Genomic DNA, 19,738 nt, shown 5'->3' on the forward strand with positions numbered 1-19,738 from the left:
CCTATAAACCGCATTGATCTCTCACTTGACTTCTAATTGGCTACAGAGAAAACACTGCCTGGATTACTCTCCATCTTCTCGATTTTAACCTGTTGAAAAGCGAATCCTCCTTTTCCTCAAGCTAGTCCTTCCCCTGGGACTTATTATTTATGACAATTACCATCATCCTGTTCTCTCAGGCTCCAGTATCATTTTTACCTTTTCCTCTGTTTTATTCCATGTATTCTATCAAACATTATTTCTTTAATATATTCATAATATTTGCACTTTTTTCCTTTGACATTGCCACCATCCTAGCCGAGATAATTGTCTCATGTCTTGATAACAACGACAGCCTTTCATAGCTACTGTTCACTCTTTATATTTACTAGAAATGCTTTTTTCCTTCTGCCAGTCCAATTCCAGTCATGCTACAAGCCTCAGATGAAAAGTGCCCTCAACCCTTAGCTCTTACTGAAAATCACTTTGTCTTAATTAATTTGGCATTTATTTTAATTTATTTCAGTACTACATGGCATTCTATTTGTTATTAATTAATTTTTTATATCTTCAATTAAAATCTTTATAACATTTATTTCATAGTCTTCTCAGTGCCTCGATTATATTAAAATCATTTGAAATATACTTCCAAAGAAACTATGCCACATATTAATATTAATTATAATTAAATGTGTACATATATACACACAATTTATATAAAACCAGATTTTAAATATTTTCCTTGTTAAGAGAGTAAAAATAAATTAGATGAAATCTAGCTTTTTACCATACTAAGAACATTAAATTTTGTCACTTTATACTTCAAAAACATCAATCTACTATAGCATCACTGTCGATTATGTTTAAGTTCTGTCTCCACATGGACTACTTGCAAATACTCACTGTAATATATGGCTGTGATGGTAAACATGTCTAAGGCAGATCTATGGAGAATATGCAATGACACAAACGATATGTATTCCTGCTTTGCTGTGTCGTTGTCATTTTAGTGAACATGTATATACGGCAGCTAACTCTCTCTATTCACTCTGCTTAATCAAAATTTTCATCTAATTTTTTTATAGGGACAGTTCTAACAAGACTTTAAAACTCTGGGTTACTATCTACTCCACAATAAAGCCTTTGTTACAATAGAATAGGTTCTGAAGCTGCCTTGTCCAATGCAGTTTGAATGTTAAAACAAAGAGCCCATAGCTCCAAGCTCAAATTTGAATCAATTTCCAAGATTTCTGCAAATTCCTCCCCTTTCACTCCTCTAACATGTATCTGAAGTAACGCTAAATTCCTGCCTCAAGTCATAGCTCCTCATCTATACCACAGTCCTCAGAAGAAGTCTCAGTCAAAACAGGAGGGGCCTAAGGTGACTGTGTTTTTTTATGAGAACATATATACATTAACAGCAATGATTCCTTGAACTGGTGATCATTTGCTTTAGGAATTCACTCTGAGAAGCATTTCATATATATTTTTTTAAAGGTGGTAATATTTGCCCTGCCTTTCTACTTCCCACAATATTTGTTATAAGAATTTTTCCTACAGAAGAAATTTCATTGAACTGGTAATTAACATGAAAACTAAAAACTGGTATCATAGCTTCTAACCATTCTAACATACGACGCCCTTATACAACATCATTGACTCAAATGGCATTTAGCAAACCCATTTTGCCAGTATTTATGGGATGATTCTACACGTAGTTAGGCCGAGCATTAAATATAACAGAAATTTTGGTCAGATGAAAAACATTCAATTCTATATCACACAGAAAGAATTATACCACCACCTACATGCTTCTCCATTATTACTTGATATTGTATAATCCAGCATAAGAGAGAAGATAAAGATCTTCTGTAGTGAGTATTTTACCTTTTATTTTCTAAGTGTGCTATCTAGTTTTCATAGATGACAAAGACAGAACAATTAGGGCCCTCCCTAATGCTTTCCTCAAATTACTCCTCATGGTTTGAGAACAAACCACTTTTGATGCTCCAAAGATATTAGTCAATGATGAAACCTATTTACTTAGATGGCTCCAAAAAACCAGGGTAATTATTTCGTAGTCATATCTAAAACTTTATTTTTGTAGTTTTGGTATTCATAAAGTAATAATTTAATAAAAGTATGACTTATTTTTGTAATATGACATAAATTACAAAGTGTACTGAAAATAATGGAAAATGTGTATGTTATTTCATATCTATATCTACATATCTATGGATTATTTGGGGAAATATATGTAAAAGCTCAATGACTGAAAATTGGAGCCAAGATACTAGTTCTTGGGTTCTTCAGCAGTTCCACTGCAATTTGTCATCACTTTCAGTCATGCTTGCTCCACTTACTAAATTAATACTTTTATGTGTATCTTCAAGGAACAACATAACATTTTCTATAACAGCCCAGCAGATGGTGCTATTCTGCAATAAACAGAGCTTGCTTTTGTAAACAAGGTGCCATGGACTTTTTAAAAAAGGCAATAGAATTTTTTAAGTGCTTTAGTGCTTACCTTGTGTTGAAACTTTTACAGTCCCTTGTTTGGTTTCAGGAGCTTTCCCTGGCTCTTAGAAAGAAAAACATAAATAAGTTATCATAATGTACTATTTTAACAAAATATATAACAAAAAAAGGAAAAATTACAAAAACAAACATAGAAAGCAGTGCCGTTGGCACTTAGATTTTTCTTAAGAAATGAACACAGTTATCAGGGAATTTCTGAGAATCAGATTACCAAGACAAAAAAATGACAGAACCAAATTAAAGCATAAGCACCTGAATTTGAACATCTCAGAATTCTTTATAAATTATGTCTGTATTATCAGCCCTTTGAAATGGATGAGACATTTAGGCACAAATGAAGTGGCTCATTGAAGGTCACTGAGTGACTAATATGAGAATAAAGCCCAGAACAACCAATTTCGATCTGGAGCCTTCAACTCTAAGGTGTCGTTCCCAATACTGCTGTGGTGCCCATCACTGCTAGTGTGGCCCTGGTGACAATATGTGTCGTGAGAGAATGGGCAAGCTTCATTTTGAATCTTTCTTCCCCTTTGTCTTAGGTTGTTTTGCTATTTTTTAATTCCTCCTTTGTTCAGAATTTTCTCTTAAAAAAAGATACAAAATAACACATATGATACACGTTTAAATATATTTAATTAATTAGAATGAAAAATAATGGGGAAATAAAGATTTCAGAAAGCAGTGGCTCATTTCACATTTCACTTAGTATGGTTCATGATTGTCTTTACTAAGTTTTTGATAACTGAATTATCATTTAACAATATGGGGCGGAAGATTTGGTCATTCATTTTAGATATCATCTTTATTCATTCATTCATCACATATTTATTTAGGACAAGTTAGGTGTAGAAACTAAGCTAGGTGTAAATAAATTATAAAGTTATAAATTAGAATAATTTGGCAAAGAATCATAAGGAAAGACTCCATGTATTTTGGCCAAACAAAAAAGATTTGATTTCTAATTCATTCTTTACCTCTTGTTGGTAACGTGATTATTCATTTATGTCATAACTGTGATTAGGAAAATGCTAATTTTTATTCTGTTTTTATCTAAAAAATATTTTTTGATCCACATATATGATTTTTATTATTACTGCATTTATCCCTTCAGACAAAATATCTTTTGCCAAAATTAAATTCAGTCTACCTTGATCTTTTTATAATTAATTTTTTTTTTTTCTGGAGGAAAACTCCATGCCAACTAGCATGTTAGTATCTTTGTCCAACCTAGAATAGATGGTCCAATTAATAATTAGTTAGGATTTACATATAAATGTTGAATTCTTAACATATTTCTATATATTGCTCTAACTCTACACTATAAGACTAGCATTTAGTAGGCGTTTATTAACTAATCAATGACTAAAAAATGGATGAAAGGAAGAAAAGAGTACATCCAAAAGACCACCAAAAGAACCCTAGACTGTTCGTATGTTTTGCTCCTTGTAGAAGATCTCAACATACCAGAGAATTGTAGTTTCTGATTAAATTTTTAAAAAATATTTTAAAATATCAGTCGGTAAAGTACCTTAGAATTTATAGCCAATTTTCCTTCTATCTTCTCCTTTTTCTTTATGTCCTCTTAAATCACTGATCTTAAACAACCCCACCACACATAAGATTCTTTTGGGTTATCCTGTACACACATTTGTGAATTGTGAGTGCTTTTCTTAGGGACAGATTACTTCTCCCACTGACCAGTTTCTTTGTTATCTCTTTCTCCCTCAGCAGTCAGGTTCAGAAACATGCCCCTGACTGCTCCGCATCCCCTATCTAGGTATCCCGAGAGGCTGGTCACCTCTCCACAGGGTCACATCTTCAATAACCTTAACCTGTTCTCTGACTGTGCGCACACTGACTGGTCATGTTTATAGGGCTCATTCCCCATGGGCTGTTATTTCTGCTGTGCCTTAGCTCCCTCCCTGACCCCTTCCTGCCCCCACACCTCCCAAAAAACCTACCAGTGCCCCAACACACACTGGTGTATTGAAGATACGGTTCCCAGATAGAAGTGCTTTTTAAAGAGGTTACTCTACAATGTCTACTGCGAAGGAATGGGTCAATAGGGGTAAGTCTCAGGATCATTGCAGTAACATGCTGTTTGTCCCTCGTAATTCCATCAATTCCTTCTCTGATCTTAAGCTTTAAAGTAAACGTATATTAATTCACAAACCACTGCATGAACTAAATCTCAGTAGAAACTAACAGTTTAAAACCAAATGCCTTTTCAACAAGTCTGCCAACTTGCATCCACCCAACAATGCATCAGCCTCAAAGCTATCAAGGACACATGCAGAGACAATCAGATTTGGCATCTGCTTGTGCATAGCATTTCAGTTTTCAAAACCACATGGCTTTAAGGAGGGAATGCAACCCTGAGACCATAAATGTACAATAGAAGAAGGCCACACCAAAAATGATGTAAGTGAAGACACATTAAATCCAGACACATTTTCACTATGAATAGTTTTTGTGTCTCCATTTGATTTCTGCCCACTGCAACAGAAACTAACTTTTTATTAGGGAAAATTGTAAACATATACAAGAATAAAAAGACAGCATAATGAGTCCCATTTTCCAAACACTAAAAAATTTAACAATTTTCAAGCAATGGCCAGTTTTATCTCCTTTATACTATTCCCATGACACACACCCCAATGAAAATTTAATATGCCAAATGATTTTGTTATCTTGTCCTTGTTTTATTTGATAATTTTTGAAAAAGTACAGTGATTCATAAAAACAAATGACCCTATAATATTCAACTAAATATTATAATAATTCTGAGACAGTATTTTGGACTGTAAAATCAGACACAGGATAGACCTAGATTAAGATGTCAGCATAATTCACTTGGGGGCGTTTTAGCAGGAAATTGTCAGAGAAGTTAGTATTCCAGAAACATGCCAAATGTTTTAATCTCTTCTGATTCCATAGGCATGGAACAGTCTGATCTATGAAATTGGAAAAATACTGTGTTTGCAAATATTTTGTCATGGGATCAATTCTTGCATACAGGTTTAAATATGAATTTAATATCATGAACTTTTTATTGTCTTTCATTCATCATCAGCTGTTGTTTATATTCTGAATTCACTTAGGGTGGAGTGTATATCCATTGAGTTTTCAAGTGTAGGTTTCACGTAACTTTAACAGCAAACAGACTGCTACACTGTGAGCCCCCAGTATTGGTCTTTGGCTAACAGACAATAGTTAAAGAATAATAGTATTGTTGAGAATTATATTTATGTTGGGACTCAGAAAGTGACATCCCAAAGTGAATGCTTCAAAGACAGCCTCAAAAGCAAAGTTTTTCTCTGACATTCTGCCCTCCTGTCTCTCAGCCTCTTTCTCCCCTCAGGCAAGCCATAGAAACTAGAATCACTCTTCCCTAACGTGGGTCATGGTATACTCTAATTTCCCCGCCCACCCCCTCACCCCCTCACCCCCCAACCCAGCAGCCACCTTTCTGTCTTGGAGTTATCCACAAAGAAATTCTCTGACCTACCTTGTCCCATTCCAGAAAGGGTCCTGTCATACCCTGGAGGAATGAAGGCTGAACAGAGAGGCCAAGAAGAATCTGAACAGACAGGCTTTGCTGGGTTTCCCCACTCAGTCTATTAGCATTAGATCACACTTTTCTTGTCCAATCACATTTCTACACGGCTATGCCTGCTTCATAGAGCTGAAGCATAAATATGGACAGATTTTCTCTAAATCTTTGGGTCTTCATCTGAAGGCTTCCCATCTCATGTAAAATTATGATATAATAAAATTTGTTATGCCTTTTCTCTATATTTATCTCTGTTTATTAGTTGATTTTTCAGAGAGAAACTTCAGGGGGTTATAGGGGAAGTTTTCCCTTGGCCTCAACACTTACATCTCAAATATTTTCTAAACAAAATCACAGCATTTATTATGTTTTTGTTTTTTAGAGTAATTTGGGAGAGAGAAATTACTGTATCAAAAGTGACAATGCCTGAATAACATGTGAGTCTCTTCACTTCAGCAAATAACTGCGAAATAAATAAGAAAGATTCCCCTCAGCTGATGTAAAGTGGCTGGCCTTTACGGAGAGGAGCCATCTGATTGGGGCAGAATGAATAACAGCAGGTGGTCAAACAGGTAATGGGTTCTATGTCACAGTCTTGTTCTGGTCATTTCTCAATACTCAGTATTTGTAATACTCCGTAGTACAAATTTGTATTTCAATGTGTAATCATATAATTATTTACTTACATACCTGTTCCTTTCTACTAGCCTATAAATTCCCTGAGATCGCTGATTGGTACTTATTTAACTTCATAACCCTAGCACTTAGCAAACTGCTGGGGAAATTGTTCATAATAAACATGTAAGAAATTGCATTGAAAATCTAATTATAAAAGGAAAAAAAAATCCAATCGACCAGTTTGAAATGAGACATTAAATTTAGGAATCTGTTTCATTTTTAAGATGACACAAAACTAAATAAGGTTTCTTTATCTCTTTGCTCACTGATTGCATATTATGCAGTGAGCGTTTTAATTTTATATTTCAGAACTTGATTTTTGGCAGTATATACTGTGACCCAGATTGCATTCGGGAATTTTGCAGAATCTCACTACTTCAAAGAAGTTTCCAATTAATTTGCATGGATTAGAAAATATAGGAATTCTGTTTAAAAGTATGGCATAAAATAAACATTTCTTCAGGACTCAACTACAAATCAAACTTTTTATAACCAATTTTCCAAAAAAGAAGTGGAAATATATTTTAAAAACCATCTCTTGCTAACTTTGCAATAGTACAAGGCATTTAGACTGTTCTTAGGTAAGAAAACTAAATATAGAAAAGTTGTATGACTTTTCCACAAACCAGGAGAGCAATTCATATTTATTGGCTCAGCACCTAAAGTTTAAACCAGCAATATAAAACCTCCTTTATCCCTCAAAATGTATACATCCTTTTTTTGCATAAGATACTGGAAACTAATGACAAATTATCCTGCAATCCAATGAGCTGCTAAATGAAACTCTAAATTATTGCTTTCTATTCTTATGAAATTCAGTGTTATTTTTAGATGTAGAAACTCTTAAAAAAGAGAAAGGTTAACATTTAAGCTAAAAGTTACTATATGCTTAAAAGCTCTTAGGCTAAGCCTCTTGTACTTATAGCTCCAGAAAAGCATATTTCAGGGGCATTGCTTCATTTCAGTATGATAATTACCCTATTGAGATAAAATTAATCATGAAGCAGCCTTTGGCCATCCTGTCTGACCAAGGGGACTAAAGCCTGAAAGAAGGGCCTATTTGCAGCCAGATATGCAAATTGTAAAAGGTGCACAATGCAGAAATATGAATAATTTATCAAAATAATCTGTTATTGCTAGAGGTTAAAAATCTAAATAAGCTGGCAGCATCATTTGCAGTATAATTTAGCTAGACATTTCTTTCCTCAGAAGATCTTCATCTCATCAAGCAATGTATTTTAGAATCTAAGTAGCCTTTAACTTAATAGTTTAGCATTCATTATAATGAATGAATTGACAAAAAATTGATTATTCGATATCTGTTAAAATAGTCCTTTTATTTTTTTCTTAATCTTTAAGATTATTCTAATATCTTAATTTGGAGAAAAAAAAAAAACTTTGACACTTTAATTAAATGTAAGTCAAAATCTACCTATAGATTTTATACATGGAATCACCTTGTTCCAATATTATTTGGAGAAAATTAAGCACAGGAAACAGGAAGAGACTGGGAAATGTCAACCAGAATAATATGCATTTTCCCCTTCTGGCATCATTTAGCTGTCTGCATGGAATGTGTAAGAATGACATGTTTCCTAATCAATCAAAAATTTTGAATTTAGATTTAATGACCAAGGTATCATTACCAATCCTAGGTTCTTGGCTCTCTATGCAACAGAAATTGACAAGAGACAGAGCAAAAATTCAGACAAGGTTTTATTGTGGTTTATGCTTGAGCACAAGGGAGATAGCACAGAATGAAGGGTCCTTTGGTTGGCTTCCTAAAGGGAGCAACTAAAGGTCCTTTATAGGGCAAGAAGTGCTTGCCAGCGTCACCATTCTCTGCCTCTGGAGGTGGTCTATAATGTTATTCCTGGTTGTGGCATGGATGCATGCTCAGTTAGGGCTTCAGTCCTTGTACCTGCTCAGTAGGTCCAAGGTGGCAGTGTTGCTCACTACTGCCACCCCAGGGGGTTATATAGCAGTCACTTTGAAGCTCTGTGCGTGTACAGGAATTGGGGCTAACTGCCTCAGGGAAGTTTGTGGTTAAATAGTTGCTTATCTTAATTTGCGAAAATAGCTTTGCTGGTGTGCTGGATTCTTCCTGGCTTGGGGGCTGTGTCAAGTGGCCAAGTCCCATCCTAGCCTGTCTCAGTATCGATATATTTAAATGATTAAAAGAAGAAAACTTTCTTTTTGGAATAAAAAGGGAAGTTATGAGCAAGACACAGATCATTTGGCATTTGACTCTTCAAAATATCTGACATATTAAGAGGGCAGATTCCATTTAGACTAAGAAAAAGCCTAATGCCATACATATAACAAAACAATAGAATGCAAAACCATGAGAAGATATGAAGTTCCATTCCTAGGTAAGTCAGACAGAGAAATACCTGTCTTACAGGGGTCCTAGAAGTATCTGCCTAAAGCAAAGAGACGGTACTAGCTGGCCACCCAGATTTTCTTTTACATACTATAGCAATTTTCTAAAATCAATGACTATGAATACATCACAATATTTGAAAAATTTACCTATGTTGTGGTGGAAATTTTGTGATTATTTATTATTTTTTATTATTAAGTCTTACCATGGCACTTCTTCATTGCCATAAAATAATTGTTTCCTTTTCTTTGATAATATTTTTAAAGCAAGCATTCTGACTAGCAAACTGGACTGATTTTCTCAGGAGAAGAATAAACTTCTTAGCTCAATTAGGACTCAGGCAGAAATTTGAATTCCATTTACAATTTCAGGTAAAAATTTGACACTTTATTGAAATAAATATGATTTGGAAGAAATATATCATTTTTCTTATAAGGTATTTATTTTCTTGGCTAGGATTAATTTGTGCTCTTTAAGAAAAAAAAGCTTAAAACTCGAGTTTATTTTAGAAGATAAGCCATTTTATTATATATAAAGAAAAAATATATATACAAATTTTCTGACTAGTCATAATTTCCAGTGAAAATTTTTGTCTTAAAAATTAAACAGGGCCTATTGGTACCTTAAATCACAACTTACACATGGGGTAGGGAGTGGCTTCCTCATTAAATGGTGTGGTAGAACAACATGATCTAAATTCAGAGCTTAAAAAAACAGCCTCTATTTTTCTAACATTAGTAAACACTGTGTGTGAATATCACCATTCTGTTTTTTGCTTTTCTAGAAAATAAGAAACACACACACACTACTTTTTTCTTATTACCCAAATTTGAAATGTTATAAACAGAATTTAAGAGTAAATGCATAAATTGCCAGTTAACTGTTTGTACCAGCTCATGGCTCTGGCAACTGATGCTGTAGCAAACTCAACAGAGGAGCATGGAAACCTCAGGAGCTGAGCACAGCCCACACTGACAGCTGGCAGGAGCACAGGGTCCTCAGAAGCTGAAGATAGCCCCACATGCAGCCAGCAACAGGGCAGCGTGCAATTGCACAGGTGGCTCACTGCTGCCACAGACACAGACACTACCACCACCACCAAAAGGCAGACTGCAGCCACTACCACCATATGGATGGCCTGTCACCACAGCAGCAGCCAGTACCATTATAGCAGCCATCACCACTGTGCAGGTGGCCTGCCGGCCACTGGACTGCATCAATACAAGGAGGGTCACCAGTGCAGCCTGCATAAAGAGATGAAAACCTGCAGACCCACGACCCAGTGGCCAAACCCAAAGGGGAATTATGCTGCCACAAGCCATAGCACACCTGGGAGTGGGAGATACATGTGCAGCCCACATGACTGCCTGAGGAGAGACACACATAGAACTCCCAGAGAGTGAAGAAACCCAAGATACCCAAATAGAATAAGAAGAAAATTCCCAACCATCACCAACCTATCCTCCAACCAGGGGAAGAAAAGACACAGGAAGAGCCTCTGTATGTAGGAAAGAGGAAGTAGAAAGCCTGCCCAGGGCCACCCATTCAAACTGAGGAGCTCCAGTATTCTCCAGTGCACCCATCAGGGTCACACTGTTAGGCAGGTTGCCAACAACCCCACTCAGGGTCACCCACCCCAGCCAAAGAGTGACAGGGCACTGAGGCACTTTTCCCAAGACCTTAAGATCTTGCCCACTTCCTCAACAGCCCAACACAGTTTCATTAACCTTTGCAAGGAATGACTAAGTGATTCCATGTCCTAGACATTGAGGCACTCATGCACAACTCCAACACTGAACATGGCAGAAGTACCCACAGAGACTCCATAACTGTGTCCACCTGTAACCAATACTAGAACACCACACTCAATGGTCAATATAAAACACATCTACAGGAGGAAATCTCTATCCTCAAAGCCTACTCCAGAGCAATAGAAGAAGCAACTGCTCTAACATATGAGCAGACATCAACATAGAGATACTAGAAATACAAAAAATAAGAAAATACAACAGCATCAAAGGAATACAATCATTCTCAAGTACCAGACCCCATAGAACAAGAAACCCTTTAAATGACTGAAAAGAAATTTTGAGAAACAGTTTTAAGGAAACTCAATTAGATACAAACAGATTCAGTCAGATGACACAATAAAATGAGAAAAATTATCCCAGATACAAAGGTGGAAATTTACAAAGAGATTAATACCTTCAAAAAAAAATGTAGCAGAATTCCTGGAAATGAAGGATTAATTTCACAAAATAAAAAACACAACAGAGAGCTTAAGTAGCAGGCTAGAGCAAGCAGAAGCAAGAATTTCTGATCTTGAAGGCAATATTATAGAAATAACCCAGGCAGACACAAAGAAAAAAAAAGAATTTAAAAACAAGAAGAAAATCTAAGAGAGCTAGCAGACAGCCTTAAGCTCACAAACATCTGAATCATGGTGTTCCAGAAGGGTACAAGAAAGGAAATGCATTGAAAATACATTCAATGAAATAATAGCAAAAACATCCCAGGTATAGGGAGAGACATGGATATTCAGATCCAGGAAATTCATAGATCCCCAAACAGATTCAATTCAAAAAGGTCATCTCCAAGACACATGATAGACAAAGTGGCAAAACTCAAAGAAATAGAAAAAGAGATAATCCTAAAAACAGCAAGACTAAAGCATCGTCACCTATAAAGGAGTCCCCAAAAGACTAACAGCAGACTTCTCAACAGAAACTCAACAGCCAGAAGAGAATGGGTTGATATATTCAAAATACTAAAAGAAAAACTGCTAACCAAGAATACTATACCCAGCAAGGCTATACTTCAGAAGTGAAGGAGAAATGTTGTATTTCCAAAACAAACAAAAACTGTGGGAGTTTACTACTGCATGATCAGCCCTAAAAGAAATCCTCAAGGGAGTCCTGCATCTAGAATCCAAAAAATGATAATCATTACCATGAATACACAAGAAAGAACAAAACACACTGGTAAAACAAAAATGAAAAGATGAAAGAGAAAGAAACTGTATCTTACCACCTCTAAAAAACAACAGATATTGAAGACAAACAATAAAAGGGAAAGAAAGAAACAAAAGATAAGATATTTAAAACATTCAAATGAAAATTGATAAAATGCCAGGAGTAAGACAATAACATTCAGTAACAACCCTAAATGCAAATAGATTAAATTCCCCACTCAAAAGACACAGACTAGCTGATTGGATTAAAAAGCTCTACCCAACTATATGCTGACTACAAGAGACTCACATCACCTGTAAAGACACACCGACTAAGAGTGAAGGGAAAGAAAAAGATACCAAACAAATGAAGATCAAAACTGAGCAGGAACAGCTATTCCAATATCAGATAAAACAGGCTTTAAACCAAAAACTATAAACAGAGACAAAGAAGGCCATTTTATAATGATAAAGTGATCTATCCAGCAAGTAGACATAGTCATCATAAATATATATGCACCCAACACTGGAGCACCCAGATATATAAAGCAAACACTATTAGACCTAAAGAAAGAGATAAACCCCAATACAATAATAGCTGGGGACCTGAACACCCCTCTCTCAGAATTGGAAAGATCACTTAGTCAACAAAATAACAGAGAAACACAGGAATTAAACTACACTTTAGATCATTTGGACTTGGTACATATCTACAAAACATTTCTTCCAACTACTACAGAATATACATTCTTCTCATCAGCACATGGAACATTCTCCAGGATAGACCACATGTTAGGTCACAAATCGAGTCTCAACAAATTTTTAAAAAATTGAAATCATTTCAAGTTTCTTTTCAGACCACAATGGATTAAAATTAGCAATCTATAAGAAGCAAAACTCTGGAAATTATATAGATGCATAGAAATTAAACAACATACTCCTGAATGACCTATGGTCCAAGAAGAAATTAAATATGAAATCAAAAAAATTTCTTAAAACTAATGAAAATAAAGACACATTATACCAAAACCTGGGGGATACTGAAAAAAGCAGTATTAAGAGGGAAGTTTATTGCAATAAATGCTTACATCAAAAGAACAGAAAGATTTCAAATAAACAACTTAACACTACACTTCAAGAACTGGAAAAACAAGAACAATCCATTTCCAAAATTAGTAGACAAAAAGAAAAATATCAAAATCAGAGAACTAAATGAAACAGACACTCCCAAAAATGATACAAAAGATCAATGAAACAAAAAGTTGTTTTTTTGAGAAGATAAACGAATAGACCATTACCTAGGCTAACTAAAAAAAGAAGACAGGATACCCAAATAGCAAAAATCAGAAATGAAAAAGGAGACATTACACCCAATATCACAGAAATACAAAGAATCATTACAGACTATTTTAAACTATATGTCAAATTTTAAAACCTGGAGGATAAAAATGGAAAGATTTCCAGACACATACAATCTACCAAGACTGAACCAAGAAGAAATACAAAACCTGAAGAGACCAATTACAAGCAAAGAGATTGAAGCAGTAATCAGCAGCCACCCAACAAAGAAAAGCCCAGAACCGGGTGTCTTTACTGCTGAATTCTACCAAACTTTTAAAGAGGGATTAATACCAATTCTCTGCGAACTATTCCAAAAAATTGAAACAGAGGCCATTCTCCCAAACTCACTGCTTGAGGCCAGCATCACCCTGATACCAAAATCAGACAAAGATACAACAAAAAAAGAAAACTACAAGCCAGTTTCTTTGATAAACCTAGAAACAAAAATCCTCAACGAAATATTAGCAAACAATACAGCAACATATCAAAAAAAATCATACATCGCGATCAAGTAGGATTCATTCCAGGGATGCAAAGATGGTTCAACATATGCAAGACAATAAGTTTTTGCCAACAGATACATGAAAAAAAATGCTCAACATCACTCAGCATCTGGCATAGGCAAATCAAAGCGACATGAAATATCATCACACCCCAGTTAGAATGGCTTTATCAAAAAGAGAATAACAAATGCTGGTGAGGATACAGAGAACTGGTAACCCTCCTACATTGTTGGTGGTATTATAAATTAGTTCAGCCATTATGAAAAACAGTATGGAGATTTCTCAAACAACCAATCTCTCAAGATAGAACTACCATATAATCCAGCAGTCTCTCTGTTTAGTGTATGCCCAAAAGAATGGAAATCATCATATCAAAGGGATACCTGCACTTCCATGTTTATCACTGCTCTATTTACAAAAGCTAAAAGTTGGAATTAACCTCAATGCCCACTGATGGATGACAGGAAAAGGAAAATGTGGTATATATACATAATAGGATACTAGCGTGCTATACAAAAGAATAAAATTTTGCCATTTGCAGCAACATGGATGAACTTAGAGAAAACTATGTTAAGTGTAATAAGCCAGGCATAGAAAAAGAAATACTGCATGTCCTCACTCATAAATGGAGCTAAAAATAAATAAATAAATAAATAAACAAATAAATAAAACAGAAAAAAAGAAAGATACAACAATCACAATACTCAAATGAACTTTCAAAAGGAGGGGACAGAACTGAGGTTACCAGAAGTGGGAAACAGGGAGGTGGAGAGGGGTTTAGTGAGAAACTGTAAAGGGCCAGCAAAAATGACTGTTACGTAATGTTGAATATATTAATTATCCTGATTTGAGATTCACATATTGGACACAGGTATTGATATTCAGTGCTGTATCCCACAGATATGTACAATGAGTTATGTTTCAATAAAAAAAGAGAAAAGTTATGTAAATGTAGTCCTATTAAATATAAAGTAATAAAGATAGTGAAAGGAAAACTAAAGACAAAGACTGGTTATTTATTACTTCTATCCTCAATCTCTAACACAGTTCTTGGCACTGAGCAGACAGGCATCCAATAAATGTTCTTACATGAATAAATGAATAATGATTAGGAGACAAGGTGTTTGAAAAATGACTGATATATGCCTGACAAGTCTAAAGCAAATGGATAGCAATTATCCTCATAAAATTACTCAAACTTTGAACTCTTTTTTTTTTTTTTTCTCTACAGTAGTGCAGGTATCAAAACCTGAAGATGTTATAAACAGATTCAAAGAGAATTTGTTTCTTGTAAAAATGGCAGGGTTTATAAAATGCAGATTTATTACAATGGTCACTTAGGATGGTTTTCAAAGATTAGAAATCATTAGCAGAGAGTCCTAAATCAAGAAATCTAAGGAAGAACTCGGAGAGTTTTTTTAAATCAAATACTTTCTGGTAAATTTAGTCTTCAGGTTGAACAGACAGTTTAGGCATTGAACAATACATGATTTGATTTAAAATGAGAAAATCCTTCTCCAAATACTTACTAAGGTCCATCACTCACTCTTTCACTCTTTCTTCTGTATTTATTGCATGAGTACTTACTGGGAATAAGGCACCATATTACCTAAACATTCAAACTATTTTCACCCACAGTTTGTTTAAGGGTACTACATGAAAAATGCTAAAAAATAAAAATAAATAAATAAAAAATTGTACGGTACTCTGAGTTTTAGAGATTGGCAGTTTTTAAGGAGGCAGGACATAAATGAGACTTGAAAGACAGGGTATAGAGCCACACAGGTGTAAGGGAATGCAAGTGGCAAAGTGAGTGAATTATAACCTATTGTACTGGAATGATGGATCAGTCTAGCTGGGGCAGAAGTCTCTTGTTTGGTGTTAATAAGAAGTAAAAACTGTTAAATTGCATAAGCAGGAGGCCGTTGGCCTGAGGCTGTATTTGTACCCTGAATTCCTAGCTGCATCTAGGTTGTGAACTGCAACCTAACTTAGTATGTAAAAAAAAAAAAAAAAAGCTGAAACCTAACTTAGGAGTATATTTTTTGCAACAGATAGCTGGGGCTGAGCTAATTACAAGCAGCTGAGTTTCAGCCAATCACAGGCAGACAACATCCAAATAAGGCAAATGCCTAGCTGTAATCAATCAAGCTATTTCTGTACCTTACTTCAGCATTCAGGCTATAAAAGCTCACTGCTCACATTTCTAAACAGAGCTCTTTGAATCTCTTTTAGTTTTGAGTGCTGCCCAATTCAGGAATCGCTTTTTGCTCATATAAACTCTGATAAATTTAATTGGTTTAAAGTTTTTATTTAAGACAACAGAATTTTAAAAATTGTGTAAAAGTAAATTGTGGTCAAAATAATTGGCCTTGAAATCTTAGCTAATGATGTGGATTTTTTTCTTAGGATATTGATAGCCTCCGCATTTTTAAGCGGGGAAGTTACACGATGTTCTGAAGAAATAAAACCTTCTGTGATTGTCAGGGAAAAGGGCTTATCCTGGTAGTACAGAAGCCAGTGAAATATCACTGGAATATTCTACTTTTAAGGTGATAATGACTTAAATTAGCCAAATACTCATGGAAATGGAAAAATAATAAATTAGATGTTTAAGAGAAAAAATTAACAGAATTTTGATGTTTGTTTGACATATACAGAGGAGGAAAGAAGGTTGTTTATTCATATAGAACAGGTTTTGGACCTGATAAACAGAATTTGTTTTAACATATTTTAATTAAAGTTTATAATGCATGTTAAATTTGAAACAATGGTAGAACTTCAAGTGAAAATATTGAGTAAGACATTCTTTTTGGAGAAAAGAATAGTCCATAAAGAGAGATGAAGATTCTGAAGTCAACCACAAGGAAGTGTAAACTGAAATAATGAGAGTGTGCAATTTTTCCAAGGGGCAAATAACAAAAAGACTCAAGTTGCCATCCCATCAAAAAATAAACTGGTTAGGCCTGGCCAGTTAGTTCAGTTGGCTAGAGCGCAGCTTTATAACACTAAGGTCACAGGTTCAGATCCCTGTACCAGCCGGCTGCCAAAAAAAAAAAAAAAAATACTGGTCAATATTGTGAAAGTACAATCTAAATGTTGATTTCAGTTAGGCCAGGAAAGGGAAAGTTTTTAAAATGAGGGAATAAACCTCAGGCTTAAGTAAAATGTGTCTTAATAGCTTGGGGTTCCCTGGCAACAACTGTGAGCATGATTTTGGAATAGGGATGAAAATAGAAGGAAGCCCATAATTACAGGTTTAAGGTCGGTGGTGACAAAATGAGGTAGAGAGCATAAGTCAATCATTTGATGGGTATGACAGAAGGTATTAGGAAAACATATAGAATACAAAGTGGCTTGAAGGTAGCAGGGGCGTCAAGCAAAAGTTTTTTTCAAAATAGGGGACTCCTGATTTGTTTGAAGAGAGTAAAGAAATACCAAATGGAGAGAAAAACATTGAAAAGTCTGGAAAGTGGAAGGACAATTAAGGTAGCAAGATCCCAGAATGTGTGGGAAGCAACAGGGAAAAGCACAGGTAGAGATATATCCCTGGAGCAAAAGGGCACCTCTTCATCTGGAAGTCAAAAATCCCTTACTGAAATGTCAGGAATGCACAACTCTTCCCTGTAAGGACAGTACTGGGATCAATGTGGCACAATATGCAGAACACAGGAAGAGATCAGATTAAAAGTAGATTTCACATAACTGAAAATGGAATTTACTAAATAAAGGAAAGTCTTGAGATCAGGGAAAAGTAGAAAGAGGAAACAATACTGGAGAGAAGAGGAATTTTTAAAATGTAGGTAAAACAAACAGAAAATAGTGAGATAAAAGATGGCAGTTGAGGGGAAGAAAATGGGAAAAGATGTTGGATATTCAAATTATTATTGAAATGATTCAGGTTTTATATGCCTAAAATTGTGTTATAACCCCGTTTTCTGTGGGTATTCTAATATATCAAGGTTTGGGGCAATTTATTTTTTCTCAAACAGAAGAGAGCCATTTAGCAAATATTTGACAGATCTCTAACAAAGACAGAAAAGCAATACATGATTATTTCCTTCTCTCTGATGTAGGGATCTCAATCTTCTTCTTGGACTTTTATCAACATTCATGAAAAGCAAAATATTTAGATGAAATTACTAATTTTTTTAGCTATGTACTATGATAGATGCAACACATTTGAGATTCTTCCCCAAACTTAATACATAAATGTATGCAATTAATTATTTCTGTGTGATTTTATATGTTATTTGTTATATCTGGGATGTGAGACAAAATATACACTTGGTGTTTAAGATAAAATGTCACTAAATGACTGAGCCATTTAGATAACAATTCATATTTATTTCTAATTTTAGAGATTGTGAACTTTCTATAATGTGTAGTGAACTGTTCTTTAGCATACATTTATGTCATGGTTCTAAGAGTTCAAATGCTTTAACTGTCAGCCCATACGTTTATGATCTAGATAAATAAATGGGCTTCACAATGCTGGCTTCCCTATAAGGGTGTTTTACCATGTCATTCTCTCTTTTCCAACAGTGTTAGAAGAATTATGGACACCTCTTGGGAACAGGAGTCCTCAATGTCAGGCATGCAGATTTAAACTTAAATTGGTACTTACCTGACAGTCTACTGTTTTCTTAATATCAAAGTAACAAGCTAAGGTTACTGAGAATTGGCATTGTTTCTGGAGCCCACATTTTCACAGACTGCAGCAAATGCTCTGCTTTCCCTGGAGGATCATCCCATGAAGCATAATGTGTTACTTTAGCAGCCGACCTCTAAATTTGAATATTCAAAATCCACGCTTATATGCACAAATAAAGGAGTTAATATTCAATTACTGAAGCAATGTGCATAGAAGCATTTGAGAACAAGTGAGTAAATGCTAGTACATAAAAACAATTTTACATAAAAGGTAAGGTAGTAGTCTTCTAACAAATGGGTCAACTGAAATCTACTTTCACAGAGATGAGACTTCCAACTAACCCATCCCCAGCAACCCACAGATGATCTGGATTCCAAATGACTCATTTGAAGGCAGTGGAAATTTTCTAAATATGAACTATATATCTGAGTTTGGAAACGAAGGAAGAGTTTGCAAAATCCATTTAAGAATAAAATGTTATAATGGACTCTTTGGCAGGTTGTGAAGAATTTTTGAGGACTTTATTTGACAGTGATAAGAAATCCCAAAAGCAAACACAATGAGTTTCTATACCATGTGATGGGACTGGAGGAGGCTAAAAGTAAAAGTAAAATAGAGGTCACCATAATAAATTCTTAGATCAAAGTCTTAGTGATTGTCACACATCTCTCAACCAGGCCCACATAATGACATAACATTTTAGAAGTCAATTAAATTTCAAAAACAAACATATACCTGTGACAGGAAAACTGTAAAATGTTGTTCATCAAAGGAGGGATGCACCTTTGACCAATGAATCCATACTAATAGTTATCCTCATGGGTATCTAACCTAAGACTTCAAGCACTACAACCAGTGAACACTCATTAGATTATTTCCCAAAGGAAAGGTGTCCTATCTCTTGAAAAGTAAGCAGATATTAATAATGGTCCCTCAGCATTTTTCACTGAAATGTTTCATAGTTCAGATTTGCTTTATCTTGAGAACATACTTGATTTCCCATCAATGTCTAAAATATGTCTATTCAAAGTTCTAAAAAAAAGTTGACTCTTCATCCTTCATTTTTTGAATTCTCTAGAAAGCCATATAAGCACCAGGGTACAGATTCAAATTTTAGTCAGAAATATTTTTAAGCCAAGTAAAAATCAACAACAACAAA

At 34.9% G+C, this 19,738-nt stretch overlaps 1 protein-coding gene across 15 annotated transcripts in view; it reads right to left on the reverse strand.

The window, feature by feature from the left end:
• Nucleotides 1–19,738, reverse strand: part of TRDN (triadin) — a 387,419-nt gene that overhangs the window by 154,453 nt on the left and 213,228 nt on the right. For all 15 annotated transcript variants that reach the window (XM_063096118.1, XM_063096115.1, XM_063096120.1 and 12 more), the window contains exon 13: nucleotides 2,507–2,560. In XM_063096118.1, the coding sequence (XP_062952188.1) occupies nucleotides 2,507–2,560 (54 nt within the window). The remainder of the gene's footprint in view (nucleotides 1–2,506; nucleotides 2,561–19,738) is intronic.

Source organism: Cynocephalus volans, chromosome 5, assembly GCF_027409185.1.
Source record: "Cynocephalus volans isolate mCynVol1 chromosome 5, mCynVol1.pri, whole genome shotgun sequence".
In the NCBI taxonomy this organism is placed as follows: Eukaryota; Metazoa; Chordata; class Mammalia; order Dermoptera; family Cynocephalidae; genus Cynocephalus; species Cynocephalus volans.